This window comes from Henckelia pumila, chromosome 2, assembly GCF_033568475.1.
Source record: "Henckelia pumila isolate YLH828 chromosome 2, ASM3356847v2, whole genome shotgun sequence".
NCBI lineage: Eukaryota > Viridiplantae > Streptophyta > Magnoliopsida > Lamiales > Gesneriaceae > Henckelia > Henckelia pumila.
Genome location: NC_133121.1, coordinates 139,698,472 through 139,723,972, shown reverse-complemented (window position 1 = coordinate 139,723,972; position 25,501 = coordinate 139,698,472). Strand labels below are relative to the sequence as shown.

At 35.7% G+C, this 25,501-nt stretch overlaps 1 protein-coding gene across 1 annotated transcript; it reads left to right on the top strand.

Moving 5' to 3' along the window:
* The first annotated feature begins 2,820 nt into the window (after positions 1–2,820).
* On the top strand, positions 2,821–5,172 carry LOC140878536 (alpha carbonic anhydrase 7-like). Its single transcript, XM_073282137.1, has 7 exons — positions 2,821–2,920; positions 3,047–3,264; positions 3,699–3,802; positions 3,978–4,080; positions 4,621–4,788; positions 4,880–4,933; positions 5,086–5,172. The coding sequence occupies exons 1-7, from the start codon at positions 2,821–2,823 to the stop codon at positions 5,170–5,172; spliced, it is 834 nt and encodes a 277-aa protein (XP_073138238.1).
* The last annotated feature ends 20,329 nt before the right edge of the window (positions 5,173–25,501 follow it).

Genomic DNA, 25,501 nt, shown 5'->3' with positions numbered 1-25,501 from the left:
ATCTAAATGATGAAAACAACATCTGTGCACGTTAGGGTTTTCAAATTGCAAAACATCTATTTATAAAATAAAAAAAAAAAAGAAACTTGCAAAAACATCATAAACTTGGCAAGACAAATGAACGTTTCATTTTCTCATTAAATCAACATCGAATTCTTGTTTACAAATTTTATTTCTGTGATGGTGTTTGGTTTCTGGTTTTGGTTGAGAAAATGATTTCGATCTTCACAAAATCAAAACGAAAACAAAATTGAACAAGAATTCACGAAACTTAAACAACTCGAGGGCATGAAAAAGAGAATCTTCTAGACTTGAAGCAGAATCCATTATCTCGCTTGAAGAAGAAATTGATAAAAAAAATTATGAGTCATCTGATTTTTTGTGGTGTCTGTGGAAGATTTTTGGGATTTCTCACATTTATCTTGTTGAAGAGGGAGCAATTGAACTTGATGAATTTGGGTAGTAAAATTTCATTTAAAAAAAATCCCAAAAAATAAATAACATTAAGATACTTCCAAGGGTAATTTTGTCCAAAAATAAAAGGTTTTAAATTTATCTCATTGTCAAAAATCATACCAAACACAATACTAATTTATCACTATTATTACTTTTCTATCTCAATCATTTTTTTTTATCATTTATATATTAATCATTCAATTATCCTATCATACCAACCAAACGTATAGAGTAAATATGTTAGAAACACAATAACAAGTTTTGTTATCATCTAAATCAGGATTTTTTGTGTTCTACCCAACAATATATATTACATATTTATATTTGATATTTTAAGAAAATTAAAATTTATCTAGTTCAAATTTTAGTGTTAAATAAAAGTAAATAATTAATCAGATTTGATATCAAATAAGTTATTTAGTATAAAAGATATTTAATAAATGTTATTTTAAAAATTATTAGAAAACACATTAAGAAATGTGCTTAATAAAATATTTATGGGATATTTTAATTTTAAAAACACATTCGAGTATTTTTATGCAAAAACTTTATATTCTAAAGTAGATATTTTTTGTTTTAAAAAAACCGTAATAAATTTTATTTATATATAATAACATTATAAAAAAGAATAAATATGTTACTCAAAAAAATGTTTAATTATGTTGTAGATATGTGATTATTTATGATCTTAATTTTTCATGTTTTTTTATTTATTTAGGTCCTTATAATTTAAAAATATAATAAATTAGTCCCCAAAAATATATTTAATCATAAAAAAACCATATGGAGTAATTGTGTTGCAATTTGTAAAGTTTAAGGACTAAAAGTGTTATTTTGAAATGCTTAAGGACCAAAAACGGTTTGATGTGAAAATATAAGGACTAAAATTATAATTTTCCCACATATAATTTAGAACGATATTGCAAGGGTGATTTTCTTAGAATTATAGAAATATGGGGAGCCGCATGAGAAGTTGACGGAGGGAGGACCGATGCACATCATAAGACGAACATTATATTTCAAGTCACACGGTCGAAATAATGGATCAAAGTTTACACTACTAGCTAAAAACGTCGCCATTTTAATTAGTATTATAGATAATAATAAATTAATTTATTTTTAAAAAAAATTAATTTATACTAATCCAAATTATATTTTCAATATATTGATCATAAAATTTTACACCATAATTGATTGCGCTATAATTGTTTCTAATATACAAAAAAAATTAAAATGAAAATTATTCTTTAAATTTATATTTCCTAACGTCTGATTTATATTTTGAAGTGTTTATTTTTAAATAAAAAGGCTTCATGAAATCAACACCTTTTTCACAAGACTTTTTTTTTTCTCACCGAAAATTATATCTTTGTTTCAAAGCTTATCTATCAAAACACCGAAATTTATATTTATTTTTGTATGTTTATCTCTGTGTGATTCTAGTCATTTATATCATCAAATTTCATTTTTATTCCACTATATTAATTTTTTTATTTGATTTTATTTTAGTCTCTTTTTAACATGGTGTCAATGTGTTTAGTGCTACATCAACATTCTCGATGTAAACAATTAATAAAATTGTCAAAATTGGAAGATATATGACGAATACTAAAATTTGATAACATAAAAAATCAAAATCACAAAAATACAAATTTATATAACCAAAAATATAGGTTACCGTCAAAGTATAAAATAACGAGAGAAACCCATATCATCATATATTAAAAGGATGAGTCTATGCTACCCCATCCGGGTAATGCCCGGATGGGGATCAGACGACCAATTTCATCTGCAAATCAAATCAGATATCTGATTTGACCTGCAGATGAAATTGGGCCGTTAAATCTGGCTGCAGCATAGACTCACCCCATATTTAAAATATTAATATATAACTGCTCTCTTAATTAATTAGCCTGGTGAACATTCCCTCTTGAACACCAATTTTGCATGTTATTTGGGGGGCCATTAATGCATTCATATCCTTTCCTTAAACAATTATTAATACCAAATAAAATTAAATAATTACGCCCATAAATAGTATTTAACACAAACACACACACACAGATATATATATATATATACAGTTTTGTTATGCTGCCCACTTTTATATGTTTTCATGCAATTTATTCCAACATCAAACTCCAATCGAAATAAGCTTCTACGTACCTTCCAACCAATCGCACTTTCATTATTAATTTTTTAATTAATTATTATTATTATTTTTTGAACATGTAATTAATTATTATTACATAACGAATTTGTCCTAAAAATAGTACTAGTACTCGATACAACCTAAGCAATTTCGCCCACAAAAATAGCTCCATTTCTATAAATCTTTGCTATTCACGAAAAAAGGACAGAAAAATGAAGTCGAGGATCCAATATTGTAACACTTTTTTTCAGTCTGTTTTCACCATTCTTGTTCTTATTTCATCCACACCTTTCGCTAGAGCTCAAGAAGTCGGTAAGTTCATCGAATATAAACGCACATAATTTTAATTATATAGTTTATATTGATATGTGCACAATATTCGTTCGATAATCGTTTTCTGGTACAAATATAGCTATAAAAAGTTTATAATGTTTGTAGACAATGAAAGAGAGTTTAGTTACGACGAAAATAGTGATCAGGGGCCGTCGCATTGGGGCCGTCTTCATCCGGAATGGGAGGCATGCAATTCAGGGAAGATGCAGTCTCCGATTGATCTACTGAATGAAAGAGTTGAAATAGTGCCAGATTTGGGGAGACTCAGCAGAAATTACAAACCCTCAAATGCCACCCTTGTCAACAGAGGCCATGATATTATGGTAATCAACACATATATGCATTACAAACAATCTTTTCTAATGTAATTTATTGTTATATATTATTAGGGAAAATAGATTTTTTTTAAAAAAAAAAATCATCATCCAATTGGTGATATATTTTGTGTTTTGATATTATTATAAGTATTCAAATTCGTGTTTTAGCCCGTCAAATGTCAATAAGGTTATGATATGGATTTATTCATTTTTTAATTTTTGAGTGTTGACGTGACGTTAGACATCTCAGCATCTCCCTGCTGTATATATCAACATTTTTAGGATCCCTAACCGAGTCGACAAAAAAGGATCACAAGCTAAAATATAGCTCCCCAAATCTTAATATATACTTAGATAATTAAAACACAACATGGAAAAAAGACCATTTGGCTATTTTCCATTAATATTAATGATAATTTTATTGTTATTTTCGAAACAAGATAAGATGGAGTGGTGCGGGTTATATCCAAATAAATGGAACCATGTTTGAGCTGAAGCAGACACATTGGCACTCCCCTTCTGAACACACTCTCGATGGCAGGAGGTACTTTAACTTTTATACATCCATATTTTCTTAATTTACAAATTAAAATTTTTTTTTTCAATACAAAATTTTTAAAGAGGTTATGTTTGCTATTTATTCAAAATTACGCAAAATTGTATTAGATGTTCTTTTTTTTTTTTTTCGCATCATGCGTGATTTCAAGATTCATCGACAGGTTCAATATGGAGGTTCATTTGGTGCATCAAAGCAAGGATAATCGTACGGCTGTCATTGGAATCATGTACAAAATCGGGCGGCCGGATTCGTTTTTGTCGATGGTATATATACATAGTTTGTTGCGATATTTGAAATATTATAATTTTTTTAAAAATTAGATTAGACGAATTAAAAACTAATTTTAAAGACATCAAAATATTTTATTCCACAGCTATCCTCCCTACGTACCCAATCCACTTTAGTTTTACATGGAAGAAAACTTCCCCAAGAAACTCCAATTTTAAATTGATACAACTTTCAAAACGGAACACAATTTCGTGGTATTTTTTTAGTATTATTTTATAAACTTTTAAAAAAATAGTGACATTGTAAAATTTTGTGTTAATCATGTTTGATAAACCTTTTTTTTTTTTAAGTGACATTGTAAAATTTTGTGTTCATCGTGTTGTCATTTGATTTATACTATATACACAACGAGGGTGCGTCTTCCACTAGTATAAGTTAAATGTTCGTTTAGACATGTACTTTAAAAACATTTTTAGTATTTTATAAGTTGAAAAAACTTAAAGTATACGTTTGAAACCTAAATACACCAATTATTTTTTCAAATAATTGACTTAGTCGTGAGTCGTGTATTTTAGGTCCAAGGCAGTCTACACACAAGTACTGATTCCGAAGACGTCGAACAAAGCATCGGTGTTTTAGATCCAAATCTCATAAAATTTGGCAGCAGAAAATATTACAGATACATGGGTTCACTCACGACCCCTCCTTGCACAGAGAATGTTATATGGACAATTGTTCGAAAGGTATATGTATGTATGTATGTATATATATATATATATGTGTGCAATTAAATGATGGATTTTTTGTTTTAAATTATTGTGCAAACTCATTAAGGTGAGGACCGTAACAAGAGAGCAGATAAAATTGATTCGCAAAGCTGTTCATGATGTAAGTTCTCGAGCTCTTTAAATCGCATCATGCAATATTTTTTTAAAAATAATCAATATGTATATATATATATATATATATGCACAAAAACGACGAAAATAACATATATATTTGTATTTATTAAATTAAATTATATATTTCTTTTTTGTCAGGAGTCCGAAGCTAATGCGAGGCCAATACAACAGCTAAACGAGCGTACACTATTACTCTACAGACCGAAAGATCCTAACATAAAATGAATTTTTTTAAATCCTTATTATTTTGAATTTTACTGAATAAGAAAGCTAGGCTTCCTGGAGATTCCTTTCTTTAAAATCGTATTATGCCTATCATATGCGTTATTCAATTTAGTTATTAAGTTTAATTATATTTAAACTGTATCTTATATTCACTAATGTGTAGCTTCTTTAAATTCCTATTTCAGTTGAATATAAATTATCCGAACATTTCTTGAATTGTGGCATTTTGATCATAATGGGTTTACGATCGAAATTTCATTACACTAGCACTTTAAATATACTAGCTAGTTTCGCAAATTTTTATTGATTTTGATGGCATTAATCATTACATCTTGGCAAAAGAACTCTTGTAAATTGAAACTGATCCAATTATTATCTGAATGTTTTTGATAATTCATTGTTAGAAGAGTAGTTGATACATACTATTCGGGATGTTGTATGAATTTTCTTTTAAAAAAAGAACCATACCTATGAGTTTTGGCTAAGAATTTTAAAACCTAATTAATTTAATAAATAAGATAAGATATGTATAATTACAAAGATGTGGGTGTCCTTGTGAGTGTCTCTTATTATATGAAAGTCAATAATATATATTTTTTAGATTTTGAGTCAAACATTAAACAAATAAAATATTATTATTGATCTATTAATTTTTTTCCTTCTGTCCCAAACGATACCCCCACAAAACGAATAATTCAAACGAATAATTCATGCATGGTACACGTATATTGTTACGAGGGTGTATTCTGAATTCTGAAAACTTCAATGTCAACAGCAACAACAGAAGCGGAAATGATGAACAAAGTCGAGGCGATCTGTCTATCCGCAAGACGAAATTGCCCGTTAACAGTACTCAACGTTGTTAGGTGGAAATTAATGAGGTTGGTCGGGGAATTGCAGATGGTTGCTGAATTCCTATTAAATGCAACGCGTAAATAGACGCGTAAAATGGCCTATAAATAGGCTCCTATGATTTCAGTTTATATCATCTCATTCTTCTCTTCTTTTGTATTAACAAAGAGAGAATAAAATAAAAAGAGAGAAAAAGTGTGTTTTTTTTCGGAGATCTCTTGTGAGTTATATAATTATTTCTCGGTAATACTCGGGGTTTGGGTGTGGTGAGATATAGTATTTTGTATACACTTGTAATATTTCTCCGGTTATAAATATTGCAGCAGCTCCGTGGACGTAGCCTATATTGGGTGAACCACGTAAATCTTTGTGTTCTTGTTGATTGTTTTATTCCGCAATTTTATTATCGTCATGATAGCTCCGTCATAATCCATAATAACTGGTATCAGAGCGGTTACGGTGTCCGGGAGCCTTGGTGAATTTTTTTTAAAAATTCTGAGTATGCACTGTGGTTGCAGCTTTTTCTGATCTTCCACATCAGAAAAGATTTTTTGAAATTTTATTAAGGCAGGTGAAGCGATGGCCGGAAATGACGGATCGGGACCAGGAATCAATAAGTTCGACAGTACAGATTTTACGTTCTGGCGGTTACAGATTAAAGATTATCTGTATATCAAGAAACTACATCAACCTCTATCCGGGGTGAATCCAGAAAAGATGGAGGATGATGAGTGGGAGCTTCTTGACCGACAAGTGTTAGGGGTAATACGATTGACCCTAACAAAGAACGTGGCACACAACGTGGCGGAGGCAAAAACCACGGAGGAGATGATGTCCATTTTATCGGACATGTACGAGAAGCCATCAGCAAATAATAAAGTGTTCCTCATGAAAAAGTTATTCAACTTGAAGATGGAGGAAGGTGCTTCGGTGGCGGCACATATCAATGAATTCAACACGATTGTTTCCCAGCTAACATCGGTTGAAATCAAGTTTGATTATAAGATTCGTGCACTTATTCTTTTGGCATCTTTACCAAATTTTTGGGAGCCGATGCGGGCAGTGGTTAGCAATTCAGCTGGAAAAGGAAAGTTACAATTCAATGATGTCAGAGATCGAATCCTTGGTGAAGAAGTTCGCATGAGGGATTCGGGAGAAACAACATCATCGAGATCTGCCCTAAATCTCGAAAACAGAATTAGGGGCAGGAGTAGCGAAAACGGTTCTAACCAATGGCGTGGCAGATCCAAATCAAGGAGTGGAAAAGACAAAAATACATTCAAAAAAAAATTAAAGTGTTGGAGCTGTGGTGAAACTGGTCACATGAAAAAGGACTGCAGATCTCCCAAGAATAATGCAAATGTTGTTACTGAGGATGTACATGATGCCTTAGTACTATCCATGTAAAGCCCGGTTGATTCATGGGTTATGGATTCGGGAGCTTCATTTCATACCACCGATGATCGTGAGGTGTTTAGTAATTACATTGCTGGAAATTACGGAAAAGTTTTCTTGGCTGATGGAAAATCGTTGGAAATAGCTGGTATGGGAGATATCAGTTTGAAAATGTCAAACAGATCCATCTGGAAGCTCAACAAAGTGAGGAATGTACCAAAGTTGACCCGAAATCTGATCTCATTGGGACAGCTCGATGACGAAGGCCATAAAGTGGCCTTTGGTGATGGATCTTGGAAAGTGAGCAAAGGAGCCATGATTATTGCTCGAGGAACGAAAACTGGAACCCTATACATGACTTCCATTTGCAGAGACATGTTAGCAGTTGTGGATGCTGGAGCTAACTCAAGTCTATGACATTGTAGACTTGGAAATATGAGTGAGAAAGGAATGAAGATGCTGATATCAAAAGGAAGCAACCGGAGTTAAAAACTGTCGAACACAAACTGTGTGAAAGTTTTGTTCTTGGAAATCAGAAAAGGGTGAGCTTTTCAAAAGGTGGTATAGAACCGAAAGCAGCAAAGTTGGAGCTGGTTCATACTGACGTGTGGGGGCCATCTCGTGTGACATCCCTTGGAGGCTCACGATATTATGTCACATTTATCGATGATTCGAGCAGGAAGGTCTGAGTATTTTTTGAAAAATAAATCTGATGTTTATGAAACCTTTAAGAGGTGGAAAGTAATGGTGAAGAATGAGACCAACTTGAAAGTGAAGTGTTTACGATCTGATAATGGTGGAGAATATGAAGATTTTGAGTTCAAGAAATATTGTGCACAGAACGGGATCAAGATGGAGAAAACCATTCCTGGTACACCTCAAAAAAATGGTATAGCTGAGAGGATGAACAGGACCTTGAATGAGCGAGCCAGGAGCATGAGATTGCATGCTGGACTGCCGAAATCATTCTGGGCTGATGCAGTTAACATTGCAGCGTATCTGATCAACAGAGGACCTTCAGTACCACTTGATTGCAGAATACCAGAGGAGGTCTGGAGCGGCAAAGGAGTAAACCTTTCGTTCTTGAAAGTGTTTGGTTGTCTCTCATATGTTCACATCGATTCAGCCAACAGAACGAAACTTGATACGAAATCAAAGAAGTGTTTCTTTATTGGTTATGGAGATAATGAGTTTGATTATCGGTTCTGGGATGACCAAAATCGAAAGATCGTTCAGAGCAGAGACGTCATTTTCAATGAGCAAGTTTTGTACAAGGACAACTCAGACATTCCAACTGGAGATAAATGTCCTGAAGTCCAGAAGTCAAATGAAGTGTCATTGATTGATATTCCTGTGAATGAGTCGGAGGATAGTAACCAGGAAGAAGAAACTGCACAAGAAGCTGACCCACAACTCCAGTAATTGAACTCGGGAGATCGTCAAGAACAATCAGACCACCTCAGAAATACTCCCCTGCACTTCACTATATTTTGCTGACTGATAAAGGTGAACCGGAGACCTTTGAAGAAGCGATGCAAAATGATGATTCAACCAAGTGGAAGTTAGCCATGAAAGATGAGATGGATTCACTGTCATCCAATCAGACATGGAAATTGACGGAACTTTCGAAAGGCAAAAAGGCATTACACAACAAGTGGGTGTACCGGTTGAAATAAGAACATGATGGTAGCAAGCGGTACAAGGCGAGACTTGTTGTGAAAGGTTTTCAACAGCGAGAAGGCGTTGATTACACAGAGATTTTCTCTCTAGTGGTGAAGCTGACCACTATCAGAATTGTACTTGGATTAGTGGCAAATGAAAACTTACATCTGGAGCAGTTGGATGTAAATACGGCGTTTCTTCATGGTGACTTGGATGAATAAATTTACATGAAGCAGCCACAGGGATTTGAAATACGAGGGAAGGAGAAAATGGTATGCAAACTTCAAAAGAGCTTGTACGGTCTCAAACAAGCTCCAAGACAGTGGTACAAGAAGTTTGATGAATTCATAAATAACAACGGTTTCTTGAGGTGCGAGGCGGATCACTATTGTTATGTGAAGAATATTGATGGTTCCTATATCATTCTACTGCTATATGTGGATGACATGTTGATAGCAGGATCTTGTCTGGAAGAGATTGATAAGCTCAAGAGAGAGTTATCAAAAGAATTTGCAATGAAGGATTTGGGAGCTGCAAAACAAATTCTTGGTATGAGGATCTTGAGAGATAGGATGAATGGATTCTTGAAGTTATCTCAGGCAGAGTACGTGAAAAAAGTGCTTAGCAGATTCAACATGGATGAAGCTAAACCGGTTAGTACTCTTTTGGCCAATCATTTCAAAATATCCAAAGCTTAATCGCCATCGATGGAGCAGGAGCATGCTTATATGAATAAGGTTCCTTATGCATCTGTTGTCGGAAGCCTCATGTATGCAATGGTGTGCACCAGACCAGACATAGCACATGCAGTGGGAGTTGTGAGCAGGTTTATGAGCAATCAAGGGAAACAACACAGGGAAGCAGTGAAGTGGATTTTCAGATATTTGAATGGTACTATCAGTTCATCTATGTGCTTCAAAAAGTCAAATTCAGGCTTACAAGGTTTTGTAGATGCCGACATGGGTGGTGATCTAGACGGCAGGAAGAGTACTACTGGATATGTGTTTACATTAGGTGGTACAGCAGTAAGTTGGGTGTCCAAGTTGCAAAAGATTGTTGCACTTTCGACTACTGAAGCTGAGTATGTTGCAGTGACAGAAGCTAGCAAGGAGATGATATGGTTGAGATCATTTCTTGAGGAGTTGGGTCAGAAGCTTTAGGATAGCACATTACACTGTGACAGTCAGAGTTCTATTCATTTGGCAAAGAATCATGTTTATCATGCTAGGACGAAGCATATACAGGTTCGGTACCATTTTATCAGATCAATTTTGGAGGATGGAATCTTGATGCTTGAGAAGATTCTTGGAAGCAGAAATCCAGCTGATATGTTCACGAAGGCAGTGACCACTGACAAACTGAAGTTATGTTCAAATTCAGTTGAACTTCAAGTATAAGAAAGGAGGCATGAACGGTTGCATTAATTGTGTGAAGACATGATTGAAATCAAGTCTTCAAGTGGGAGAAATGTTAGGTGGAAATTAATGAGGTTGGTCGGGGAATTGCAGATGGTTGCTGAATTCCTATTAAACGCAACGCGTAAATAACGCATAAAATGGCCTATAAATAGGCTCCTCTGATTTCAGTTTATATCATCTCATTCTTCTCTTCTTTTGTATTAACAAAGAGAGAAGAAAATAAAAAGAGAGAAAAAGTGTGTTTTTTTCGGAGATCTCTTGTGATTTAGAGATTTATTTCTCGGTAATACTCGGGGTTTGGGTGATGTGAGATATAGTGTTTTGTATAAACTTGTAATATTTTTCCGGTTATAAATATTGCAGCAGCTCCGTGGACGTAGTCTATATTGGGTGAACCATGTAAATCTTGGTTTTCTTGTTGATTGTTTTATTCCGCAATTTTATTATCGTCATGATAGCTCCGGCATAATCCATAACAAACTTTGGCGGCAATCGTCTCTAAGATACAACGACTATTCAATCGAGATATAGCAGCACAACAAATATCTCGATCTTCGTCGAACTAAAATATGTATCAACTTTTCTTTGAGAAAGTGAGGGAGAGATTTTTTCATAAATCTGATGTATACGTTATCATATGTTTTCTATATATCTTTTCTGTATTATAACCACCGTATATATAGTCTTATACATGAAACAACACGTTTGAAGGCATAAGGATGCAACCCATGATAGAAAAAGCCCAGAAAGAGTCGTGTCTTTTCAGTCTGCAGAAGGCGCGCTCGGTCGGTTATTTTTGACCGATCGAGCGCCCCACTTTTGACAAACTTACTGTCTCCCTCAAATAAGGGTGCGCTCGGTCGATTATTTTTGACCGATCGAGCGCCCCACTTTTGACAGACTTACTGTCTCGCTCAATTAAGGGTGCGCTCGGTCGGTAAATCGCAAGGTGAGGGCTGCGCTCGGTCGATCATTTTTGACCGCTCGGGCTCACTAATTTTTTTTTCCTTTTATCAATTAAATTTTATCCAAAAAGAATAATTGATCATAAGACCTCGCCGAGCCGGCCGGCCGAGCGCGCGTGTTTGTTGCATCGATTAGCGTCTTTCCCCTTTACAAAACATTTGGTGCCCTAAGGGCCCAATCCCATAATCCAAAGTTGGATTATATAAGGTGAACAATACATTGAACATGTTCCAATGTGGGACAAACCAAAATAAGTTTTCCCTCCAATTTATTTCACCAAATTCAAACTATTCCAACACAATTCAAATAAGTCTTTCAAGCCCATTTACACAATTCATTCAACATTTCCAACAATCCCCCATATGAATGAATTTCATGTATATTAGCATTCTCACTAGAAAGTCATTTTGAGTTATTGTTACATCAAGATAGCTTGCTTGTGGCTTTGAACCTACCGTAGTAAAATACTATCGGATTTACTAGTTGCATAGTGATGCGATGTCTTGAACTAGTCAACCGTTTATGTAAACCAAGACAATAGTACTTACATAACAATACTCTAACATATTTTGTTCTCACGTTGTGTCCATTTCGGCTCTGGACCATATCTTAGATTCATAAGTGTTGCAATCAAAGCGGCCAATACTTTGCACTTATATAGGTGATCTCATATCAAGAGTATCCTGCGTTACTCCACCTCATAGGTATAGAAATCATTAAAAGAAAACTTAACCTCACCACATTTTGCAGGTCATTTATACTTGGATATTTCAGGAATGAGCAAGTAATAATTCCAAGCACTCAAACTAATATTTATAACTTAGTTGTCCCATTGAACCAAGGTTTTGGGATCTCTAATTCTCAAAGTTGGGTTACCGCTATAAATATTTTAATTTGTGGATTTTAAACGCATTCCTCCAAGTAGTTTGTACATTTGATCTCTATTTATACTCTTTGTAAGCGGATCCGCAAGGTTTTCCTTTGACTTCACATAGTCAATCGAAATAACCCCATTCGAGATCAATTGTCTTATGGTATTGTGTCTCCAATGAATATGTCAAGATTTTGTTGGAAAACGTGTTCAGATCAATTAAAAATTGATACCCGGTGCAGCGAAAGTTTAAAATTTTTATTTTATTATATGAAACGATTTCATATATGGGTATCAAAACTTTTACGATTAAATTTCTTCAAGTAAAAATAAAACACAGTTAAATTTTTACCTCGTCAAGCAAAGGCTTGATCGTGGACTCCAACAGAATTAATCTGCTCTTCTTGTAAATCCCGGGAACCGATGACAGTCACGATCTAACTCCGGAATTAGGTCCACGAACGAAAAACAGAAACCCTCTGATTGACTGCACTAGAAATCAATGAGAACTTTTACGTAGAGAATAAACATATATGATCTGTTAATTCGATTTGTAATTTTTCACAAAAATCACAAGTCGAATTTTCTCCAAAAGGGATAGAGGATTTCGAAAATCCCCTTGAAAATTCTAGAGTGTATTTTTGAAAATTGCAATATACAATGTGTCTAATTTTCGAACCCAACACCTTTATTTATAGATAATTTCTAGTTATAATTGTATCAGGACTCTAACTCCTTAAAGTTCACAATCCATAACTTAAGCCCAACAAGCCAAGCCTGTTGTTATAGAAATTAATATAAAACTCATCATGACTCCGATTGATAAACTGATTTTACCAATGTGCACAGAAACCATTTCAGCATCTTTTAGAGTCAAGATAATTTTTCTGAATCCGAATTCAGTGATTTCCAAAAATGTCCATCCCTATGTCATTTTAGGAAATCCCACTCCCTTTTAATTAAGAAGTCCAACTTCTCTTTCATTAAATTTAAATCTTTAAATTTAACTATCTCTACGGGGTTTTAGTAATCCATTACTTGTGTAACCCTCATTGGTTCAGGAATACAGCTAGCCGTGGGCTCACAACTCCTTGTGACTCGGAACAACAATTTCCGACTTACCCATCGAATCATGGTAAGAGCGCCTAGCAACATCGCCCCATGATTCCCTAGGTATTACAGATAGTGCCTGCAAGAACCAGTAGATTTTGGTTAGCGTACAATACGGTCCCTTCATCCATATATCCCGATCGAATCAACAACCATTGGTATATCGAAAGTCGTTCGAGATTCGATAACTATGCATAACATCTTGGAGATCTATTAGTGACATCGCATGTGTTACTAGGAACACCAAGTAACCTAAAACACATCATGTACTCTGGCCAGAGATTCATCACACTAATATCTCCTCAGATCGCATAGGATATCCACACTCGCAAGTATGTGGTGAATCCTTGACAACAAAGCATCGACTCCTATATGTGTCGTAATTGTACCCAATCCCGATACCTGATGATCCCAATAGAGTTGGTAAACAAGTCAAAGTACAGTACTAACATATAGAGTCTCAATGATGTTTCAAGTAATAAGGACTAATGGTGTACAACCAAAACCACGGACTTTATCCACTCGATAAGTGATAACCACTTGAAAAGTCCGAATAGGGTAGTTCGATCATTCATCATATGAATATCCATTTGCATGCTTTGAACATCTCTATGTTCCATACCAATTAAACGTGGTACTCGGCATCGCAAATGCTAGTCTCAATCTCGAGCGATCCTTATCCTTATTTGCTGACGGCTCAATTGACTAGGAACAGTTTAGAATATACAGTGACTATAAGATGTGTTTCATGATAGCCATCCCTATGTGCTACCACATCTTACATACACTATAGTATATTCAAGGTCTTTATCAAAACAACAATAGTATATCATAATATAACAATATGAAGAAAGATAAAGTCAATACCATTATAAAAGTGTAAATTATATTAAACAAAAGATTGTTTTACATAGAGTCATAAAAGCCCTTAGCCACAAGTTGGCTAACCGGGCACCCACTCTTTCAATCTCCCACTTTCCTTAAAGCCAACTAGTCATACTACGTAATCCCATTGCTTCGCGATATTGTCTGTAGAGGCCACTCTCTCGACACTGATGTCTCCTCTTTCCACGATCTCCTGGATGATGTGGTATTTCCTCAGTACGTGTTTGGACTTCTGATAAGACCTTGGCTCCTTTGCCTGAGCAACGGCACCCGTGTTATCACAGTATACCGGGATTGGACCAACAGCTTCAGGAATTACACCCAACTCTTGGATGAATTTCCTTATCCAAACCGCCTCTTTAGCAGCAGCTGATGCTGCAATGTATTCTGCCTCAGTGGTGGAATCCGCTGTGGTGTCCTGCTTGGAACTCTTCCAAGAGACAACACCGCCATTGAGCACGAATACAAATCCAGAGGTTGATTTCGAGTCATCTACGTCACATTGGAAGCTAGAGTCGGTATAGCCTTCCAACTTCAATTCTCTCCCTCCATAAACTATGATTAAATTCTTAGTCCTTCGCAAATACTTAAGAATATCATTCACGGCTTTCCAATGCATTTGACCGGGATTGGCTTGGTATCTGCTCGTGACGCTCAGAGCATAGGCCACATCCGGTCTGGTAGATATCATCTCATACATGATACTACCTATGGATGACGCATATGGCACGTGTGTCATCTTCTCTATCTCTTCGTCAGTCTTGGAACACATAAACTTGGATAGAGAAACTCTATGATACATAGGTAGATGTCCTCTCTTGGACTCATCCATAGAAAACCTTTTCAATATGGTGTCGATGTAGGTTGATTGAGTGAGTCCTATCATTCTTTTAGATCTATCTCTATAGATCTGAATTCCTAGAATATAGGATGTCTCACCTAAATCCTTCATCGAGAATCTACATGATAACCATATCTTTGTTGACTGCAACATCCCTACATCATTCCCCATGATTAGGATGTCATCAACATAAATTATTAAGAATGTTACCGCATTCTTAACTACTTTCTTGTACATGCATGGTTCCTCCGGGTTCTTGATAAAACCAAAATCCTTTATCGTTTTATCAAATTTCTGGTTCCAACTTCTTGACGCTTGTTTGAGACCATAGATTGATCTCTGAAGCTTGCATACCTTATGCTCTCTTCCCATGGATGTGTATCCCTCAGGCTGCATCATATAGATCTCTTCCTTAATGTTTCCATTAAGAAATGTAGTCTTTACATCCATTTTCCATATCTCATAGTCATACAATGCTGCTATGACAATAAGGACTCTTATGGACTTGAACATTGCGACTGGTGAAAAGGTTTCATCATAGTCAAATCCTTGTCTTTGAATATAACCTTTTGCCACCAATCGTGCCTTGTAGGTCAATACCTTTCCATCAGGCCCAAGCTTTCTCTTGTAGATCCATTTGCACCCAATTTGAACAATTCCATCGGAAGGATCTACTAAAGACCAAACTTGGTTAGAATGCATCGAGTCTATTTCCGATTGCATAGCTTCAAGCCATAAATTCGAATCCGCATAAAAAATTGCTTCCTTGAAGTTTCTTGGATCACATCCAATGTCGGGTTCACTTTGATCCCCTTCAAGAAGAAGACCATATCTAATAGGAGGCCTAGAAGTCCTCTCGGATCTCCTAGTAATAGGCGTGTCTTGTGATGATTCTTGAGGTGTAGGATCGCTATTTTGTATCTCGGGTTCTTCTCGAATTTCTTCGAGTTCCATCATCTTGCCTTTCTTATCCAATAAGAACTCCTTCTCCAAGAAGGTGGCATTTCTTGAAACAAACACTTTAGTTTCAGCAGGATGATAGAAATAATATCCGATTGAATTCTTTGGATACCCTACAAAATAACATAAGGTGGATCGACTATCCAACTTATCTCCCACTGTCTGCTTCACGTAAGAAGGACATCCCCAAATCCTCAAGTATGAATACTTAGGAGCTTTGCCATTCCATAACTCGTATGGTGTTTTATTTACTGCTTTAGTGTGTACGTTATTTAATAACAATACCACCGTTTCAAGCGCGTAGCCCCAAAATGAAGGTGGGAGCTCAGTGAAGCTCATCATGAATCGAACCATGTCCAACAAAGTTCGATTGCGACGCTCTGAAATACCATTAAGCTGAGGTGTCATAGGAGAAGTCCACTGAGAGAGAATCCCATTTTTTTTAGATAGTCCAAAAACTCGGTACTTAAGTATTCTCCACCTCGATCCGATCGAAGTGCCTTAATACTTTTACCTAGTTTGTTTTCTACTTCAGCCTTGAATTCTTTGAACCTTTCAAATGCTTCAGACTTATATTTCATTAAATATAAATACCCATACCTAGAATGATCATCAATAAAGGTAATGAAGTAGGTGTTGCCACATTTAGTACCAATCCTAAATGGACCGCAAACATCTGTATAGATCAAATCCAACAGATTTTGACTACGCTCAGGTTTCCCTTTGAAAGGAGATTTAGTCATTTTTCCCTTTAGGCAGGACTCACAAGTAGGTAGAGAGTTAATATCAGACATATCAAACATGCTCTCTCCCACTAGCTTGTTCATCCTTTTTGAGGAAATATGACCTAGCCTAGCATGCCAAAGGTTTGCCGGGTTTTGACTAGCGTCCTTACTTTTAATTGTTGTTACCGGTTTATCAACATAATTAATTGGATCATCTTTTAATTTTAAGCTATATAGATCGTTTTCAAGTTGTCCATTTCCAATCAAACATTCATTCTTGTAAATATTGCAAATCTCATTCACAAAATTGCAAGAAAAACCATCTCTATCAAGCATAGAAATAGATATAATGTTTTTGACCAAATTCGGAACATATAAAACATCTCTAAAAAATATCTTAAAATTGTTCTGCAAAACTAAATAAATGTCTCATATAGCTTTGGCTTCGACTCTAGAACCATTCCCGAGCCTTAGCTGGGTCTCACCCATCCTTAGCTTACAACTTCTTGTCATCATCTGCAAATCATTGCAAATGTGAGATCCACATCCGGTATCCAATACCCAAGAAGAAGTATTAAGCGAAACATTTATTTCAATGTAAAACATACCCTTTGCAGTTCGCAACTGTTCGAGGTATTCCTTGCAGTTACGTTTCCAATGACCGGGTTTCTTGCAGTAATGGCAAACGTTTTCATCTTTTATCCCAATTGAAGCCTTGGCCTTTCCCTTCTTATTTGGTACAATCTTCTTGGGCGGGGCAGAACGTTTCTTACCCTTTCCACTTGGTCCTTTCTTAGAGTTAGAAGAGGAGCCAACCAAGAGTACCGATTTATCCTTCTTTAGTGTGGCTTCATATGTGACAAGCATATTGACCATCTCTTCAAGGGTGGCCTCTATCTTGTTCATATTAAAGTTCATCACAAAACCGTCAAACGATGAAGGAAGTGATAGAAGCAACAAGTCCGCGCTAAGTTCATGCTTCAAAGTCAAGTCGAGTGTTACCAACTTTTCAATGAGCCCAATCATCCGCACCCCATGCTCATGGACCGAAGTCCCATCTCGCATGCGGCTCGTCATGAGCTCTCTGACGGTGGCATACCTCTCCGACCATGACTGAGCTCCAAAGAGTTTCTTGAGGTTCTTGTGAATGTCAGCAGCATTCACGGTATCCTCGAATCTCTTTTGAAGCTCATCAGATATCGAAGCCTGCATGTAGCATTTGGCCTTGATATCATGGTCCCACCATAAATCAAGTTTGGTCAACTCTTCCGAACTTGTATTAGCCGGGCTTTCCTTCGGAGGCGGCTTCTCTAACACGTAGAAAGCTTTTTCCGAAGTAAGAATAATTTTCAACTTACGGAACTATTCCGTATAGTTTGCGTCAGTCAATTTGTTTTGTTCGAGAATTGAAAACAGTGGATTGCGAGAAGTCATTGTAATAGTATACTGAAAAGGAAACAGACAATAATCAATGATTGTTTAATTAATTTACTAAGACATAAAATATGGCGAATTTTAATTTTATGAATTACACTCCCACTATTTTAACGATTTCACTACCCTCTAGTGAAAACGGGAAACTGTTTTTCTTAGTGAGAACATGGAGTCCAATTGACAAATCATGATCCCGAATAATATCAGCCAACCATAATTTTCAAAAGGTAGAGCCCAATTACTTCCAAAGTAACCCCCATGTTTTTACCTCATGTCCAATAAGGGCCCAATAATATGACGCCGTTTATTGTGACATGTCAAGATAACCCATCAATATTAAGTTGTGATGGACGGTCGCCATGTGGATCCTCAATAATATGAGCCAATACCATGGGAGTTCCACCCAACTTACAACATGTGTCGATCCAATGTACAGCTTTCCGACGAACGGGCCCCCCCCAATAATATGAGCCGGACCGTATCCGCGGGTAGCATCTAATACATTGATCGTTGATGAAAGGTAGAAATATTTAAACAATATTTAAATTCCCTTTTTATTAATCTTGATATCAATTTTAAATCATATTTAAAATGAGGGATTTTTAATTTTGAAAATTTGTTTCATCATGCAATTTATGTATGCTTGCGGGATTCATACAATTTAGTCTAAACATGCATACATCAATAATATCATATATTATTTAAGGATGATCGATCCCATTAACTAATCGACCCGTGGTTGACAATCACGAGTCTAAGTCCAATCCTAGATGATATGCAAGTATGCAATGCAATCCTATTACATTGAGTTTCCAATTTACATTTTTTTGATCTTCATTGTCTGCTGGGCCCACCATTTCTTCAAATCTTTGTCTCCCACTAAGTCTAATAAATTTACAATAAATTTTGATGACAAATATGGGATACATTTTTAGGGGTGGGAACAGGCCATAAACCAGACCCACTTTTATTACATATGACAATCATATTGGGCTATAAACCAAGCTCATTAATAAACACCAACAACAATAAGACAAATGTAAATCACCTAACATACACCTAAAACATTGATCATGGCAATCCATCATCCTTTATCCATTAATTAATTCAATAATTAAATAATTGGATAAACATGCAAAGACATCATAATTTAAAAGATAAAATCATATTTTATCTTATCCATCCATAAGATCATATCTTATCATCAATTGTACCAAAATAATTAATTTTATAAAATTTAATTTAACGGATAAAATTTATAAATTTTCCAAAAATTCAAATTTATCCAAAAATCAATTTTAAAATTTTCGGACTCGAACAATTCGATCCGATGCCTCGTGAACCAATCAAAAACAATTTTCGATCGGATTAAAAACTAGAATTTCAAAAAGGGGCTCGGGCTGGGCAGCGACGCTCGCTGCCCGATTTGCCCATTAAAATTCAATTTTAAATTTTCGTTTTGTTTCAAAAATCGAGTCTTAAAAATTTTGTACAATCGATTAATTTAATCGTTTGATCTGAGCAACCTGGCTCTGATACCACTGTTGGAAAACGTGTTCAGATCAATTAAGAATTGATACCCGGTGCAGCGGAAGTTTAAAATTTTTATTTTATTATATGAAACGATTTCATATATGGGTATCAAAACTTTTACGATTAAATTTCTTCAAGTAAAAATAAAACACAGTTAAATTTTTACCTCGTCAAGCAAAGGCTTGATCGTGGACTCCAACAGAATTTAATCTGCTCTTCTTGTAAATCCCGGGAACCGATGACAGTCACGATCTAACTCCGGAATTAGGTCCACGAACGAAAAACAGAAACACTCTGATTGACTGCACTAGAAATCAATCAGAAGTTTTACGTAGAGAATAAACAGATATGATCTGTTAATTCGATTTGTAATTTTTCACAAAAATCACAAGTCGAATTTTCTCCAAAAGGGATAGAGGATTTCGAAAATCCCCTTGAAAATTCTAGAGTGTATTTTCAAAAATTGCAATATACAATGTGTCTAATTTTCGAACCCAACACCTTTATTTATAGATAATTTCTAGTTATAATTGTATCAGGACTCTAACTTCTTAAAGCCCACAATCCATAACTTAAGCCCAACAAGCCAAGCTTGTTGTTATAGAAATTAATATAAAATTCATCGTGACTCCGATTGATAAACTAATTTTACCAATGTGCACAGAAACCATTTCTGCATCTTTTAGAGTCAAGATAATTTTTCTGAATCCGAATTCAGTCATTTTAGGAAATCTCACTCCGTTTTAATTAAGAAGTCCAACTTTTCTTTCATTAAATTTAACTCTTTAAATTTAACTATCTCTACGGGGTTTTAGTAATCCATTACTTGTGTAACCCTCAATGGTTCAGGAATACAGCTAGCCGTGGGCTCACAACTCCTTGTGACTCGGAACAACAATTTCCAACTTACCCATCGAATCATGGTAAGAGCGCCTAGCAACATCGCCCCATGATTCCCTAGGTATTGCTGATAGTGCCTGCAAGAACCAGTAGATTTTGGTTAGTGTACAGTACGGTCCCTTCATCCATATATCCCGATCGAATCAACAACCATTGGTATATCGAGAGTCGTTCGAGATTCGATAACTATGCATAACATCTTGGAGATCTATTAGTGACATCGCATGTGTTACTAGGAACACCAAGTAACCTAAAACACATCATGTACTCTGGCCAGAGATTCATCACACTAATATCTCCTCAGATTGTATAGGATATCCACACTCGCAAGTATGTGGTGAATCCTTGACAACAAAGCATCGACTCCTATATGTGTCGTAACTGTATCCAATCCCGACACCTGATGACCCCAATAGAGTCGGTAAACGAGTCAAAGTACAGTACTAGCATATAGAGTCTCAATGATGTTTTAAGTAATAAGGACTAATGGTGTATAACCAAAACCACGAACTTTATCCACTCGATAAGTGATAACCACTTGGAAAGTCCGAATAGGGTAGTTCGATCATTCATCATATGAATATCCATTTGCATGCTTTGAACATCTCTATGTTCCATACCAATTAAACGTGGCACTCGGAATCGCAAATGCTAGTCTCAATCTCGAGCGATCCTTATCCTTATTTGTGGACGGCTCAATTGACTAGGAACAGTTTAGAATATACAGTGACTATAAGATGTGTGTCATGATAGCCATCCCCATTGCTACCACATCTTACATACACTATAGTATATTCAAGGTCTTTATCAAAACAACAATAGTATATCATAATATAACAATATGAAGAAAGATAAAGTCAATGTCATTATGAAAGTGTAAATTATATTAAACAAAAGATTATTTTACATAGAGTCATAAATGCCCTTAGCCATAAGTTGGCTAACCGGACACCCACTCTTTCAGATTTACCATTGTACATACTACTTTGTGCTCTTTTTATTGCTGACTGACTGTCACAATGAATCGTAATGGAAGACATCGATTTATTCCAATATGGAATATCTTCTAGAAAGTTTCAAAGCCACTCGGCTTCTTCTCCAGCTTTATCTAGAGCAATGAACTCTGACTCCGTAGTCGACCGATCTATACACGTTTGTTTAGAGGGTCTCCATGACACCGCTCCTCCACCGATAGTGAACACATATCCACTCGTAGACTTGGAGTCTTTCGTGTCAGAAATCCAATTTGCATCACAATATCCTTCTTGGACTGCAGGATATTTTGTATACACTATTCCATAACTAGAAGTGTATTTCAAATATCCAAGCACTCTCATTAGTGCTTTCCAATGATCCTCACTTGGATTACTTGTGAACCGACTAAGTTTGTTTACAGTATATGCAAGATCAGGACGGGTACAGTTAGTTAAGTACATTAAACTTCCTATCACCCTTGCATATTCCACTTGTGAAACGGGTTTTCCTCTATTTTTGGCTAAATGTGTACCCAAATCCATAGGTGTTCTAGCCGGAGGACGATTTGTGGCATTAAATTGTTCAAGAACTTTTTCTACATAATGAGTTTGAGATAAAATAATTCCAGCAGGAAGTCTAGAGACTTTAATCCCTAAAATTATATCACACAATACCAAATCCTTCATATCAAAATGTTGTCTCAACATCTTCTTGGTTTTCACAATCAATTCATGGTTGTTTTTCATGATTAACATGTCATCTACATAAAGGCAAACAATTACATATGCATTTGTAGTACCTTTAATATAGACACATTTGTCACATTCATTTATTGTGAAACCATTTGACAACATTGCAGTATCAAACTTTTGATGCCACTGTTTAGGTGCTTGTTTAAGTCCGTACAACGACTTGACAAGTTTACACACCTTTCCTTATTTTCCGGGTACAATAAACCCTTTTTGGTTGTTTTATATATATTTTTTCGTCCAACTCTCCATTCAAAAATGCTGTTTTAACATCCATTTGATGTATCTCAAGATCATTCAATGCTGCAATAGCTATGAGAACACGAATGGATGTTATCTAGAAACAAAAGAGTAGGTATCGAAGAAATCATATCCCTCCTTTTGTCTAAAACCTCAAACCACTAGTCGAGCTTTATATTTATCTAGAGATCCATCTTCTTTGTATTTTCTTTTAAGAATCCACTTGGATTCCAAAGATTTACATCCCGGAGGGATATCAACCAACTCCCACGTATGATTGTGCAAGATGGAATCTATTTTATTTTGTATGGCTTCCTTCCAGAAAGGAGCCTCGGGATTTGATAAAGTCTCTTGAAGAATTCTTGGTTCATTATCTAACATGTATGTTAGAAAATCAGGACCAAACGACTTTTCAACTCGTGCACGCTTGCTGCGTCTTGGTTTTTATTTGGTTTGTGGAGTTTCAATTGTATTTTCATAAGTTCTCTTGTTTGAACTTATTTCTTTCCTTTCTTTACAAGGAATTATATTTTCAAAGAATACAGCATTCCTTGACTCCATTATTGTGCCTTTTTTTACATCAGAAATCGTTGACTTATGCATTAAAAATTGATATGCACTACTATTGTATGCATAACCAATAAATATGCAGTCAACCATTTTAAGACCAATTTTTATTTGTTTTGTCTTTGGTACTTCGACTTTAGCCAAACACCCCCACACTTTGAGGTATTTGTAAGAAGGTTTTCGACCTTTTCACTGTTCATATGGTGTTTCATCTTTTTCTTTGATTGAAATCTTGTTTAGAATGTGAGTTGCTGAGAGAATCGCTTCACCCCACATATTTTGAGGTAAGGCAGAATTTATTAACAACGCGTTCATTATTTCCTTTAATGTTCGATTTTTGAGTTCTGCAACGCCATTGGATTGAGGTGAGTTGAGAAAAATTCTTCAAAAGGATCCACATACTCTCCATCTCGATCACTTCGAATCATTTTAATCTTTGAACTTTGTTAATTTTCAATCTCAGTCTTATATTTTTTGCTTCGATCGCTTCATCTTTGCTTTTCAATAAATATACATAACAAAATCTGGTGCAGTCATCAATGAATTTTATAAACTACTTATTTTCACCTCGTGTTTGTACCATTTTTAAATTACATACATCAGTATGTATTAATTCAAGTGGTGTAGTACTTCTCGTGACAGTATGAAATGGAGCTTTAACCATTTTCGCTTCAACACAAATCTCACACTTATGTTGTGGATTTATTTTAAACATAGGTATTATATTTAAATTTGCAAGTCTTTGCAACGTGTTGAAGTTAACATGTCGTAATCGTTCATGCCATATATCATAGCTTTCAGTCAAGTAAGCAGAACCAATAACTTTATTCTTCGCCTCAAGGCGGGAAACATTCATTACATTAAATTTAAAGAGACCACTATCTTGTTACCCTTTACCAACAAATACACCAGATTTGGTTAATACAAATTTATCAGATTCAAAAACCATTCTAAATCCTGCCCTGCTCAAAAGAGAACCCGAAACTAAGTTCTTCCGAATGTTTGGCACATGCAGCACATTCTTGAGCGTCACCTCTTTGCCCAAGGTCATTTTCAACACCACATTTCCCACTCCAACAACTTCAGACATTGCGGAGTTTCCCATGAACAACTTTCGATTCCCAACGGTGGGTGGAATACATATCTTTATCGGCACAAATGTGGCTCGTAGAGCCGGTATCAATCCACCATCCTCTCGGATCATCCACCATATTGGTCTCACAAATAACGACACTTAAATCAATATCAGAAATTGCTAAAGGTACATACCTTTGTTCAACCAAGTTTGATTGATTTTGTTTCTGATTTGTGTTGTTTTTCTTTGGAATTCGGCAATCCCTTGCCATATGATTCGGTTTGCCACAGTTGTAGCAACTTCCTTGGAATTTCTTCGCTTTTCCCTTTTGCTTTCCATCATGGGGGCGATTCTTCTTTTGACTCGTACTAGACTCCGTCAAATTTTCTTTGGCTTCGATTTCCATCTTTTTATGTGACTTGGTCTTGGTATTTCTGTTGTCCTCCTCGCTGTGAAGTCTCACGATCAGATCTTGAAGTTTCAACTCCTTACGTTTGTGATTAAGGTAGTTTTTAAAGCTCTTCCACATCGGAGGCAACTTCTCAATGATAGACGCGACTTGGAATGGTTAATTGATTTCCATCCCTTCGGCCAATAAGTCATGCAAGATGATTTATATCTCTTGCACTTGACTCATCACAGTTTTTGAGTCTATCATCTTGAAGTCCAGAAATTTGCCAACCACGAACTTCTTTATACCTGCGTCTTCAATTTTGTATTTCTTCTCCAAGGAATCCCAGAATTCCTTGGTCGTCTTGACTGAGGAGTAGACACTATAGAGAGTGTCATCAAGGCCATTCAGAATATAGTTTCTGCACAGAAAATCGATGGGTTCCATGCATCAATTGCAGTCCTCCTTTGGGTGTCAGAATCGCCATCAATGACGACAGGGGGATCCTCCTTGAGAAATCTGGACAGATTCAATGTTGTCATATAGAACGACATTTTTTGCTGCCAACGTTTGAAGTCGGCACAGAAAACTTTGGCGGCTTTTCTCCATGTGCGGGGGCAGATGCGAGCGGTGTGAAGGATACAGTAGACATCTTCAGAATTCAAGAAATACAAAATTTTCGTCTTGCGATTGTTATGATGGTGTATTCTGAATTCTGAAAACTTCAATGTCAACAGCAACAACATCATCGAAAATGATGAACAAAGTCGAGGCGAGAGA

Excerpts from the sequence above, each read along its gene's own strand:
- LOC140878536 (XM_073282137.1), top strand. The coding sequence starts at position 2,821 with ATGAAGTCGAGGATCCAATATTGTAACACTTTTTTTCAGTCTGTTTTC. Across the intron at positions 4,081-4,620 it reads CGGATTCGTTTTTGTCGATG|GTCCAAGGCAGTCTACACAC; the intron begins GTATATATACAT and ends CGTGTATTTTAG. Across the intron at positions 4,934-5,085 it reads TTCGCAAAGCTGTTCATGAT|GAGTCCGAAGCTAATGCGAG; the intron begins GTAAGTTCTCGA and ends CTTTTTTGTCAG.